Consider the following 13,247-nt stretch of genomic DNA (forward strand, 5'->3'; position numbering starts at 1 on the left):
AGCCCGCGGGCGCCTGCCTTCTCCTGTCTGCTCCCCTCACCCTGTGTCTAGGGCTGGTCGGGCTGTGGTCCAGGGCAGGGAGTTGAGCTCGGAGGGGCAAGGACTAGATGAGTTGACTTGGGATGATGATTTCCAGCCCTGATCTCACTGGCCCTGGTACCCAGCACCTCATCCGGGCCATTGATGCCTGGAGGGGTCCTGATCTCTGAGGACAGGGGCCCAAGAGCCAGCCTGGGCTTGCACCTTAGGAGGTAGAATGGAGCACAGCTTTCCTGGGGCATATGTGGCCCTCTTGCTCTTACTACGACTTTGACCTCCATGATACCCCCATTCTGGACACCCTGCCTGGCCCTCCTGGGTTTGTTCTGGTGGAATCTGCCAGCTTGCCCAGCTCTTCCTTACCACCATCTGCCTTCACTAGAAAGGAGCTTAGGTGGGCTAGTGCCTGCTTTGGAGGGGGCAGGGATTGTCTGGCTGGCTACTGCTGTCTGCTATTCACCTCATCCTGGAGATAGCGCATTTCCCTCGCCTGCACTCGCTCCTCCTCACGGCCACTCCCTAGCAGTCCTGGGCCAGGGCCTTGCCTGCACTGGACCTTGATTTCTCCTTCTGTAAGTGCACAGGGTTGGACTAGATGACCTCCCAGGACAGCCGGAGTCCTGTGACTAGGGGATGGTGGGGTTGCCTGGGGACAAAGATGCAGTGTGTGCCGCCCCCAAGCCCAGGGCGGGACTGGCCCAGCCAGATGTGCGCCTCCCCCTCAAGTCGCCAGCTGCTCGGGCTGGGCCCTGTCCTCCCGCCCCTCTCCTGGGGGTTGCTGGCCTGCGGCAGGCAGACACTAGAGAGGCAGGGCTGATGAGGAAACTACTACTCCGCTCCATCTGGAACAGTTCCTTCCAGAGTTCCTGGCCAAGGAGCCTGGTTGCTCACATGCCTTAGTCCTGGGGCCTGAGCAGAGCAGGCTCTGTCCTAGGAAGGGGCTCCTCAGACACGTGGACGGACCTGAAGAACAGGCTCCGTTTCCTGGAGGGTCACACCTGCTCTCAGTCCTCTCACACAAGCCAGAGGTCCCTCCTGCCCACAGTCCAGTCCTGCTCTCTAGGCTCTCACTGGGACCTCCATCCAGACCCATCTGGGAGCTAGGTCAGAGCACAGCAGTGATGCCTGAGTCGAGACAAGAGTGGGTTCTGAGGTTTAAGAGAGAGAAGGTTGTGCCATTGTGTGCACAGGCATGTCCCCCACTCCTCCCCTCTGGCACAGTGCTGCCTGCCCTCTAGCAGGAGGATACATGCTCCTTGAAGTAAGCGTTCTGTGCTCTATTTGGCAAACTGTTAAACAAAGTCAGTTTCCTTTATCTGCAGGACTTGCCAGAGCCTTGAGATAATTGATGTGTATTAAGAATCTCAGACAGCATCCAGGGGCAGCTTCCCAGGCTTTTTGATCTACACCTCCCAGTCCTTCAGAGACTGTTCCCACCCCGCTTCATAGTTGGGTCAGTGAACAATCAGGAAGCAGAGGGTGACTCTGTAACCCTCCAAGGTTAATCAAGCTCTCCAGCTCTCTCCTGCCCCCAGCACAGACTCTAGCAGGGCAGAGGGAGACCCAGCTGAGCCTCTGCCACACTACTTGGTGGCTGTGTATCCATGGGCTAGTCCATTCTTCTCCCAAATCTTTTCTTCATCTATAAAACAGGTTATTACTAGCTACAGCTTTGTAGGGTTCTGTGAGTCTTAAGTGAGATCATACAAATTAGGAATTCCTAACTATGGTTGGCATTTCGTAAATGCCTAGCCAGGATGTGATATTGTGGTGGTGATGGTGGCGGTGGTGGAGGGGGTGTCTGCTGCCCTGACCCTGTATCCTCTTACCCTGACAGAGTGAAGACACTGCCACGTGGACATCTGACCATGTACCTGCCCTGAGCAGCAAGGCCTACCAGGTGTTTCTGTCGTGGGCAGCAGGGCCAAGTGCTCATCTGTGGACCCCCCGCAGTTGGCAGGCTCCCCCAACAGTGGGGTCTGGGCCTCGGCCCCACCATGTCGAGCCTCGGCAGTGGCCCCCAGGACACCGGCAGCAGTAGCAGCAGCAACACCAGTGGCAGCAGTGGCAGTGGCCCAAAGGCTGGAGTGGCAGACAAGAGTGCGGCGGCAGCCGCGGCTGCGCCCACCTCGGTGGCGGATGATGCACCACCCCCCGAGCGTCGGAACAAGAGCGGCATCATCAGCGAACCCCTCAACAAGAGCCTGCGCCGCTCCCGCCCTCTCTCCCACTACTCTTCCTTTGGGGGCAGTGGTGGCAGTGGTGGTGGCAGCATGATGGGCGGGGAGTCTACCGAAAAGGCTGCTGCGGCTGCAGCCGCTGCCTCCCTGTTGGCCAATGGGCATGACCTGGCAGCAGCCATGGCTGTGGACAAAAGCAACCCTACCTCAAAGCACAAAAGTGGTGCTGTGGCCAGCCTGCTGAGCAAGGCAGAGCGGGCCACGGAGCTGGCAGCCGAGGGACAGCTGACGCTGCAGCAGTTCGCGCAGTCCACGGAGATGCTGAAGCGCGTGGTGCAGGAGCACCTACCGCTGATGAGCGAGGCGGGCGCCGGCCTGCCCGACATGGAGGCCGTGGCGGGTGCCGAAGCCCTCAACGGCCAGTCCGACTTCCCCTACCTGGGCGCCTTCCCCATCAACCCAGGCCTCTTCATCATGACCCCGGCGGGCGTGTTCCTGGCTGAGAGTGCGCTGCACATGGCTGGCCTGGCCGAGTACCCCATGCAGGGAGAGCTGGCCTCCGCCATCAGCTCGGGCAAGAAGAAGCGGAAACGCTGTGGCATGTGTGCGCCCTGCCGGCGGCGCATCAACTGCGAGCAGTGCAGCAGTTGTAGGAACCGAAAGACTGGCCATCAGATTTGCAAATTCAGAAAATGTGAGGAACTCAAAAAGAAGCCTTCCGCTGCTCTGGAGGTAACGGCGCCTTAGAGGGAGGTGTGTGGGCTCTTGCGTCTGTCTGGCAGTCCAAACCCACTCCTGCCCCTATTCCCACCTTTCCTGCCTGGGCAAGTGTCTGGGGGATGCCCAGCCCATCTCTGGGCTCTGGGGTTTTAGGGCAGGCTCCAAGACACTAGTTCACTGCCCCACAGGTTAGAGCCACATCCTGAGATAGATGCCCTCAGGTTGTTTTGAACCTAGGCAAGCATGAAATTCCAGGCAGAGGCCTAGCATTCTCTCCAGGCCTCGGGATTCTGAACCCATCCTGGAGTTCTAGGTCAGGTATTGAGATTCCCACACAGGTCCTAAGTCTTTGACTTTCAGACATGTCCTAAAGCTTCCAGTCCCTGACCCAAGATTCCGGGACTCTCCTCTGCACCATTTGAGGGGTTCTGTCTGGTAGACCCTGTGGCTTTGAGGGGTTAGCCCCTCATTTGCCCCTTCAGAGCCCACCCTTTACCCCCGAGGCCACCCAAGGATACAGCAGCTCCAGTGCTGACTGCCCTGCTCTGAGGGCTGGAAGAACCCTAGCTCTAGGCACCTAGTTAACAAATTTGGGGTGCCTTGGGACCCTAAGGTCAGTCTGGCTGCATACTTAATAGCCAGGGGTCCTGTGGGCCTGGAACTAGGGGGTGGCTTGAGCCTGGGGAATGGGCAAGCCCTGTCCACTATGGGATTGGCTTTGAGAAGGCAGAAGGGTTCCCATGCTATTTTCTCACCACCCTTGTGGCAGGGCCTGTCCCCATGCCCTCAGCCATGACACCTTGCTGTGGTGTCAGGCCCGGGGAAAAAAGCATCTTTTCAGCCTGCTGACCCTGCCCTGTCCCCGCCCCTCTGTGAGTGGGCTTGACGCAGATGTTCAGAATGGTTATAAAACAGTGGTATTCCAGCTGTGGCTAGCCCCCCACCCCAAGCCCCAAACATCATGTATCTGCTCTCCTGTCCAGAGAACACACTTGTGTGCACACAAAGGCACCTGCTCTCATCTAGTGTAGAGACAGATACACACACACACACACACATACATCCTGCCCAGTACCCAGTCTTATTATAGACGCAGCTCTTAAAACACAGCAAGCATCCTTCCTTCCCACCACAGCTCCAGACACACTACACACTGTATCATAGCTCAAGGCACACACCTTGTATGTGTCCAGTGCACACGCATACACACTCATTTGACAGAAACGTGACCATAACTCTCAGATGTACCACAGTCGCCTGGCGCTTAAGGCTTTTGGACCAGGGAAAGGAGTCCTCCTGTCTGGATGGAGTGTTTCTGGGCACAGTGGCTCAGGAGGCCTCCAGGTGCTCCAGGCCTTCCAGTGGCCCAGCGGGTCAGGCTCCTCCTCTGGCCTGGCCAGGATGGCAGGAGCTCCACGGGGTGGCCGCTTTTACTCCATGCCCATCCCTCCGCCATGAGGCCATCCACGGGGGAACGTCTTTGCACCAGGCCCAGCCGGACCCTGACTGAACTCTCTCCTTGTTTTTGTCTCCCGCCCCCGCCAGAAGGTGATGCTTCCGACGGGAGCCGCCTTCCGGTGGTTTCAGTGACGGCGGCGGGAACCCAAAGCTGCCCTCTCCGTGCAATGTCACTGCTCGTGTGGTCTCCGGCAAGGGATTCGGGCGAAGACAAACGGATGCACCCGTCTTTAGAACCAAAAATATTCTCACAGATTTCATTCCTGTTTTTATATATATATTTTTTGTTGTCGTTTTAACATCTCCACGTCCCCAGTATAAAAAGAAAAAGAAAAGAAAAAAAATTTAACTGCTTTTTCGGAAGAACAACAAAAAAAAGAGGTAAAGACGAATCTATAAAGTACCGAGACTTCCTGGGCAGAGAATGGACAATCAGTTTCCTTCCTGTGTCGATGTTGATGTTGTCTGTGCAGGAGATGCAGTTTTTGTGTAGAGAATGTAAATTTTCTGTAACCTTTTGAAATCTAGTTACTAATAAGCACTACTGTAATTTAGCACAGTTTAACTCCACCCTCATTTAAACTTCCTTTAATTCTTTCCGACCATGAAATAGTGCATAGTTTGCCTGGAGAATCCACTCACGTTTATAAAGAGAATGTTGATGGCGCTGTGTCGAAGCCCCTGTGTATCCATCCACGCGTGGATGCTCGCAGAGCGGGAGGGAGCAGCCCACTCACCCTCCCCGGGGTGGGGTGGAGGGGCAGGCCAGCCATGCCGCACCCACGGTCCCCAGAATGGGATCCCCCACCCCAACAGTGATGATTTTGCGAAAACGAAAGTTCTGTCGTTTATCCATTGAGATCTGGGGAGCCCATGTCTCAATATTTCTGAACCTGGCTACTTTCCTTAGAGAAAATAAGTCCTTTTTTTCTGGCCTTGCTGCTGGTAACAGAAGAAAGGGCTTCTTTGCGTGGCCCCATGCCGGTGGGGGTGGGTGCCCAGGGGCCCCCTGAGGCCTGGGCCCCCTTGCCCATGGCCAGCTTCCTGCTGATGAACATGCTGTTTGTATTGTTTTAGGAAACCAGGCTGTTTTGTGAATAAAACGAATGCATGTTTGTGTCACGAAGCACCACTGGCTTCTTGCTCTCCGGTTCTCGGGCCTGGCTTGGGGGCTGTTGCTGGGCGGGTTTGCTGGGACCACCTTGGAAAGGAAAAAGGATGGCCCAGGGACATTTAGAGTGGGGATCTCATGGAACGTGAGGCCCTCTGGATCCAGAAGCAGGGCAAGCAGGAGCAGCCAGCCTGGCCGACAGGATGGAAATTCTCTTAATCTGGAAATGGCTGGTACTGGAGCACCTCGCCTGCCTGATTGTACCCACTACCTCAGGATCTGGACCTCCAGGGACCTTCATTCACCTGGTGCTACCTTCTCTGTTTACCTAAAGTCATCAAGCCTGATCAGTGCAAAGCAGCCAGCGGTACTAGAGGTGGGGCCTGAGCTGCCTGTCAGGTTCTTATTTCTTTCTTCTCAGTTGCAGGGATCTAGTGCTCCCCAGCCACTGAGGTGATTCCCCAGGGATTGGCTTTAGCCCAGGTTCATGGGGACTTGGCTGTGCCTGGCACACACACAGACACCCCCCACCATCCCCATATTACTCCCTTCCAGGCTGCTGTACTAGGGCCTAGAGGTGTCCCTGACTTTGGCTCTTGTGTGACTGTCCCCACCCCCCAGGAAGTTTGTTGGCCTAAGGTTGTCTGGGACCTCCAGGGCCAGATGTCTGGGGAAATCACCACACAGCCACATGGTCTAGTCCAGGGCAGCCTGAACAGGAAGGGGTGGCAGCTGCATGCCCCACCCCTGGACATCACAGAGGCCGGCCTGCAGGATGAGGCCTGTCATCCGCTTGACCATTTCCTCTATCCAGCTGCTCAGAGCCTTGTTGAGATGGAGCTAGACTTGAGGAAGGACTTACCGACGATGTTGGGGTCTGGCTTCAGGTGGGTAAGGGCTTTGGGGATGAGGGAAGGGGCGACTTCTGAAGCTGAGTGGGCAGTGAGGTGGGGGAAACGGGCTATCTCTGCCATTGTTCCGGGGAGGAGAAAAAGCAGCCATGTTGGGCAGGGGCTCTGACCCTCAACCCCTTCCCGGGTGTCGCAAGCTCCCTTCGAGCACCAGGAGCTCAGCAGCCTGGCCTGGCACAGCGGGGGCAGGCGGGGGCGGTGGGAGGCAGCTTTCAACTTCATCTCTGCCTGGGAAAAATTCCCTTTCATGTGGCTGCCTGTGATCTCTCCAGGCGGCTCTGCCGAAGGAGGGGGCGTCCAGCGGGGAGCAGGGGGAGGTGTTGCCGCCTGGGGCACCCTCGCCCCCTGCACAAGGCAGACCGTGGCACCTCCAGAACCTTTTGGAGGTGGGGAGGGTCCTCCCTGGGGAGTAGGGGCGGGAAGCCTGTCCGGCAGGGGGCACCTGGGCAGGAGGCCTCTGCCTGCCCCCCGCCTGGCTGCTGGCAGCACACAGGCCGCAGATGGCCTCGGCCAGCCCTCGTTGGCATGCCTACAGGTGTGGGGTGGACGGCTCTGGTGCCAGCCCCAAGGGGGGGATGCTGTGACTCAGCCGGCCTGTACCCTCTCGTGTGCCAACCCGCAGTCCAGCCATGGCTCCTGGGCCCACCCCTCAACACAGGAGCCCTAAGCTTGTAGCCCCTCGCCTCTGCCAACTCTGGCTTCTCATGCTCCATTTTGTGGAAGTGGTAGTCCAGCCCCTCTGTCTGGAGGAGGCCCGGGCAGGGGTGGGGATAGCTGTGAGGCTAAACACATGATGAGACCTCAGTTACCTCATCTGGGAAACGGGGACAGTAAGAGTCTCTCTGCCGTGAAGTTGCCTGAGGATGAGATGAGATCACTCTAGGGAAGGGCCTGGCTCCTCGTAAGTACTCAGTCAATGGCAGCTGGCGCTGCTATTTTAAAACTATTATTCACCTACATCTCACCAAGATGCACCCCACCTTCCACCCAGGGTGTGTGTCCTCCCTAAAGCCCCAGCCTCCCCACATCTCATCTCTCCACAGGGTGGCCTAGCTGCTGCCCCAGTGCTGGGCAGGCCCTGCTCCGGCATGTCCGTCTCTGCCTGTTTCTGTCTGGCTCTCTGTCTTGATGGTCCCTGCTGGTCTCTGGCTCTCTTTTCCGTGTCTCTGTCTGTGTCTTGTCATCTCCAGTCTCTGAGTCTCTACGTGTCTCCTGTGTCTCTACATCTCTGTACCTCTCTGTATCTCTTACCTCTGTCTTTCTGTTGCAGGCTCACCCCTGCTGCTCTCCGTCTGACTGAGAAGTACTTAGAGACAGGCTTCCCTGTGGAGTTGTATGTCCAATTTCCCTCCCTGGGGGTGCCCTCAGCTCCCCTCTGCTACAGTTGGGAGCTTGACCTCCTGGTGACCCGGGTCTTCACCTCAAGCACCCCGTCCCCCAACCTGGGTGGCAGGGTATGGTTGGAGAGGCTGGGAGTGAGTGCACATGGGGCTGGAGACAAACCCAGCCTCCTTGTAGCTCTGTGTGTGTGTGTGAGAGAGAGAGAGAGGGAGAGAGAGATGCTTCAAGGCCTTGACAACTGTGTAAGGCCTTGTGCAGCCATGTGGCTCTGTGTGACACTGTGACATTATTAAAATGGGTCTGCGACTGTGAGGTAGACTGATGTGAGACCTCATGTCAGCAGCCCCACACTTTGGGGACATTCTGTGACATTGCATATATAATCCTGTGACATTGTTCAATCCTGTAATAGACCCAGCCTGATACTAGGTTGTACAACTGAATGTGTGACACTGGATATGCAACACTGATATTGTATGGCATGCATGACCCTGTGACAAGACACTGGGTGGTTCTCTGTGGTTTGTGTTTTGTCTGTGTGACCATTGTGGGTGTGGCCTTGAGACTGATATCAGGGATTCTGTGTGAATGTGACGCTGGCTTGTGACCATGCTGTGACCTTGTGACGTTGCCTTTATAACCCTGGGTGTGTGCTCGTGACATTGTGTGTCAGTGTGCACCTGTGATCCCCTTGGTGATGCTGACATCATGCACCATGTGTTTGTCTGCAGCATTTCCTAGGTCTTTGCCCTGACAGCCGTGCAACTCTGTGGACAGAGTGAGGGCTCTGGCAGCCCCTCTTACCCCCAACCTGCCCCTGAGGCCCAGTCTAGGTTGGGGAGCTGGCTTGGGGGCAGCAGGCATGGTTCCCACGGCCGCCACAGCCCCTCTCCCAGCCCCACCACCGCCGGCTTCAGCGCCACAGAATATCCTGGCAACCCCAGCTTCTTTGTTCTCTGTGGCCGCCAAAGGCTTCTCCCCACCCTAGCCTGCCGAGCGCCTGCCAAGCACCCTCTCCCCCACCGACGGCAGTGGGGTTTGTTCTGACCTAGTCCCTTGCTGCCCTTATCCCCCGACTCAAACTGGGGCCCCTGTTGCATGCCTCCAAGCCTGATTCAACATTCCACACTGGGCCTTGGACCCCCTGCTATGAGCTTACTGTGGTCATGTTGTGCAGGAAGAAGGAAGCAGGACAGCCCCTGTGGTGTATTGGGTGATTGTAGGCCAAGAACTGGGCCCTGTATGGGTACTTCCCCATGGCGCAAGGCTAGTTGGAGGCTGTCTTCAGCCTGGGATGATTTCCATTTGTTAAGTATATTTGCTCCCTTGGCTCCAGAAAGTCATCGGGATAGGGATTATCTGTTTTACAGATGACAAACTGAAGCCCAAGAGTCATATGTGACATGCCCAAGTCACAGAGCAAGATGGTAGTAAGGCACTGATTAGAACCTGGGCTCCTGGCTGTCAGACCCTTGCACTAGCCTGCTTTGGGGAGACAGGCCCCCTGCATGGATGGGAAAGAGGGCCTGGGAGTCTGAATCTGGACATATTAGTCCTCTCTTCGTGGTCACTGTGTGTCAAAGCCACATTCTGCATGTGTGTGTGTGTTTGTACATGTGCCTTTGTGGATGACCTTGGCCAAATGCCCTTGCCTCTCTGTTCCCAGGAAAAAAGGGCAGAATAACCAGGGATTGTAGGGTGGGACACTTGGCAGGGTGCTTTGCAGAGCAACAAGGTCACCTCACAGCAACAAAACACATAGTACTTACAACAAGCACATGGCGTTGGTGGCCCAGGGGCAGATTCTGTCTTGGGGCCCCAGCCTCTATTCCCAGGTTCAGCCCAGCTCTGTGCTGTCACAAAGAAGGAGGTAGTGATGGCTGCATGACGCTGCTGCAGTCAAGGCTGCTTAGGCCTGACCTGATTGCAGCACCGGCTCCCACTCCCTCCCAGGTGCCAGAGATGGATGGATGGAGGTCACTGTGCAGCCAGCCCTGGCCCCCCACTGCCCACCCGCAGCTCTTTGCTGACAGGCACTGCTGACAACAGCCAAGGCGGGGGAGGGACAGCAGCCACCAGCATGTTAATAACACAGATCTTGGCCCAGGCACCCTGTAGGCAGGTAATCGGCACAGAGAGGCTCAGCTGCCCCCAAGCTCACACAGCCCTGCAGAGAGTCCTGTCCCTAGTGGTCCACAGCTCCCCTGAGGGCCCCTTGAGGGCTCTTCCTGCCACACTGAGTTGAGAATGGCTGGGGAAGATAGAGAAGGGATGGGAGGGTCCCACGAGGCCACCGACCCAGCTGCCAGAGCGGACACTTTCATCTCTCTTCGCCTGTCGACCTGCCATCCCTCAGTGGCATTAAATTCCCCTCCTGCCAGAGAACAAGGGCTGCCTCAGATTCCAGGCAGCAGGGCGTGAAGATGGGGTGGGTCCAGGGGAGGAGAGCCGGGTCCTGCAGGGCTCCAGGCCTGGGCTGGGGGTAGGGCTGGGGCTGGGGGCTCTGGTGGCCAGCGGCCCCAGCCCTGTCCACATGCAGGACTGCTTCCTGTTGCCTTCTCTCTCCCTGACTGATGCCTCCCTCCCTTTTCAGGTGGTGCCTCCTACAAGAGCTTTCTTAACCTCTACAGGCCAGGTCTAGTGTCCCAGTGCCACCCCCATCACTGCCAATCACTCTGGGTGACACCACCTGGTTTCAGGGCTGCGGTTTGCAGCTCAGCAAGGGCGGCACTGGCACCAGAAAACCTCTGTGGGCTGAATAAACACATCTCCTCTTTCTGGACATTTTTTTCCTCTCGTGTGTTTCCAATTCTAATTGGAGTACTGTCCACAGGTGAGGGGAAACTTACTAGAAAGAGCCCCCTTTCCCCAGCCCCCTAAAACCTCCATATTCTGCCTCTATCCTTGGTTAGAGGTGCTAACAGTATCCCCCACCTCACAAGACATAGAGCTTGTTGCCCGTGTGCCAGGCATTGGGCCATCCATTGCACTTTCCAGCTTTCTTAATCCTTACAACCCTGTGAGGATGGCATTGATTTGTTATCCCCTTTTATAGATCAGGAAGCTGAGGTTCAGAGAGGTGGAGGTAGAGGGACATACAAGGTCACACAGTCAAGTTTCTCTGTTTTTAGAAGCTGACATTAAACACCTGGTTATGCTTCAGGCTTTGGCTGGAAGAGACCCCCCTACACACCCAGTCCCTATCCCACATGCTGCCTGTGGTCCTGCCCAGATGCGGGATTAGGGTCAAGCATTACTTACTCAAACTTTTCTGTCCTTTCTGACATTTTATTTCCTTACTTTTTGTTTTTGCAGAAAACGTATATTGCTTTTCAAGTCAGAAAACCCAATAAAGTTCTTTAACTAAACGTTCTTAAGCCCAGAAAAGGTTTGAAAACAAAGAGCACACTGTGGAGTGAGAGTGAGGGATGAGAGCGTAGCCCAGGATCACTGCCCACTTCCCTGGAATGACAGGGTGTGGGTATCTGGGGGGCCCAAAGTGGGTACAGCCTGGAGGTACAAAGACCTCCGTCCCTCCACCTTCCTGGCATCTTCCCACCACCCTCCCAGCCCCTCACACAGCTCTGAGCCTGCCCAGGAAGGGACACCGCCTGTAGCTGAGTTTTGGCTCTGCCGCAGCGGGATCCACAGGCAGCTGCTGGGGTCCGGGGGGAGTGGCTGCGAGGGTGAGGGCAAGGGCAGTGCCCGCTGCGCCGCTGTTGATAAGGCGACAGAGCCCTCGGGAGCCAGGACGCAGTGAAGCCATGGAAACGAGGCCGAGGTGTGAGGCTGGCTCAGCCGCTTCCCCCAGGTGGCTGCCTCCCAAGCCTGGCGGGGGCCCAGCAAGGCAGGTCCACCCACTCCCTGACCGACCTCTGGGGGCCAGGCTCGGGCAGGCAGCTGGGCAGGTCTGATGTCACCCCAGCCCACTTTCCCTAGGGCCAGGCCGGGTCAAGCCTCCTCTGAGTGGGGAGGGCTGGGGACAGAGGCAAGGATGTTCTGAGTCTTTGGCCTCAAACCCCCCTGACCCGATTCAGTTCCTCCCACCTTTTACTGCCCCCCTCCTTTACTATAAATATGTGTGTATTATTTACTTTAAGCATTTTGATAAATCATAATAGGAGAGACATCTGCTGTCAAAACTGCAAACTGCATTTGGGGCTCAGCTGGTGGCTGAGGGCTAGAGGCTGGGGTGCAGGGGCTATGATGGTCTGAAGGGGATAATATAGACACCCCCAACCCCTCACTGAGGGCTGGGCCTTGAAGGGGACCCAGGCCCCATCCTTTGGGACCCCTCCTCACCAGCTGCTGACCATGAAACCTTCCCAAGGAGTCTATTCCCCCCTCCCCCCAACCCCCACCACAACTGTGTCCCTCCTGCCTGCCTCCCTCTGCCTCAGAATTAATGCAGCCGTGACAGCGGCTGAGAAGTCCCCCGAGCAGAGATTAACTCCCAGGGCAGCGCGGGCGGGGTTGACCATGGGAGGCTGAGGAGTGGGGGGCTGACGCACAGGCCTCACAAGATTAATCGCCCTGCAGCCGGCCTCATCACGAGGGTGCCCAGTGCTCCGACCCCCACCCCCAGCGGGGGTGCTGGGTCCTGTGTCAGGAGCCTGCCCTGCCTCCTGCAGCCCTCATGGCTCCAATAGGTGGGAGGATTTTGGAAGCCAAGACTGAGTTCTTTTCTCATTTTCTCTTCCCTTCCTGGTGGCCCTCAGACCCTGAAGACCAAGCAGCAATCCCGTGGCCTCTTTCCCTCCCCTGTTCCCTGTTTGGCTCAGCAGTCCCAGGAAGGGGAGGCCCTGACCCTTGCCGGCCTACCTACCACCTGCTGGCTCCCATGGCTCCGCTGGTGTGCCAGTTCCCCAAACAGAGCTGGGGGTGGGAGGCTCAAAAGGGGTGCTGGTTGATAAAGCACTGGGGTCATGGACCTGGGTATTGGTCTTTCTTAGCCAGTCACCCACTTACAAAGTCTTTTAGGGGTTGCAGCTAGTGGGATTGAGGTTAGACATGGGAGTAAAGTCCTCCAGGCAGGGAGGACCTAATGGAGGCTGAGGCTGAGCTGTGGTTGGAATCTGCCTTGACTCTAAGTCTGGCTGGAGAACTCTCTTCCATGTACCCACTGTCCTGGGTGCCCCATCACAGCCTTGCTGGGATCATAACGTAAACACTCCTGTTTACTTGCTGGTCTTCCCAGCTAGAAAATAAGCTCCAAAGGGGAGAGGATTTTCTACCTGGCATATGCTAGGTGCTTAATAATGTTGAATAAATGGATGCATTGGAGGCAGAGGACATGTGGTAGCTCTCTGTGTATAATGAATTGGAGAAAGAAACTGTTGGGTCTGAGCTTGAGGATCCCAACTGCAGGGCCACAGGCTGGTGATTGCCAAGAGGGGGCCCCAAGAGAAGAGGGGGCTTACAGCTGGATACCAGGCTCACAAGCTGTATGACCTTCTACAGGAAGCTTCCCTCTCTGGGCTTTACTTC

The 13,247-nt window shown here is 56.6% G+C and overlaps 2 protein-coding genes across 6 annotated transcripts in view; both read left to right on the forward strand.

Moving 5' to 3' along the window:
- The window catches only part of CXXC5 (CXXC finger protein 5), a 34,159-nt gene extending 28,636 nt beyond the window's left edge, over positions 1-5,523 (forward strand). For all 3 annotated transcript variants that reach the window (XM_064484349.1, XM_064484348.1, XM_031449136.2), the window contains exons 2-3: positions 1,877-2,951; positions 4,485-5,523. In XM_064484349.1, the coding sequence (XP_064340419.1) occupies positions 2,037-2,951; positions 4,485-4,529 (960 nt within the window). In that variant the 5' untranslated portion in view covers positions 1,877-2,036 and the 3' untranslated portion in view covers positions 4,530-5,523. The remainder of the gene's footprint in view (positions 1-1,876; positions 2,952-4,484) is intronic.
- A 377-nt stretch (positions 5,524-5,900) lies between these two features.
- Positions 5,901-13,247, forward strand: part of PSD2 (pleckstrin and Sec7 domain containing 2) — a 147,386-nt gene continuing 140,039 nt past the window's right edge. The window contains exon 1 of one of the 3 annotated variants that reach the window (XM_064484346.1): positions 5,901-6,395. The gene's annotated coding sequence lies outside the window, so the exon portion shown is untranslated. The remainder of the gene's footprint in view (positions 6,396-13,247) is intronic. The other 2 variants (XR_010380379.1, XM_064484342.1) reach the window with 2 other exon arrangements.

The sequence above is a fragment of the Camelus dromedarius genome, chromosome 3 (genome assembly GCF_036321535.1).
Source record: "Camelus dromedarius isolate mCamDro1 chromosome 3, mCamDro1.pat, whole genome shotgun sequence".
In the NCBI taxonomy this organism is placed as follows: Eukaryota; Metazoa; Chordata; class Mammalia; order Artiodactyla; family Camelidae; genus Camelus; species Camelus dromedarius.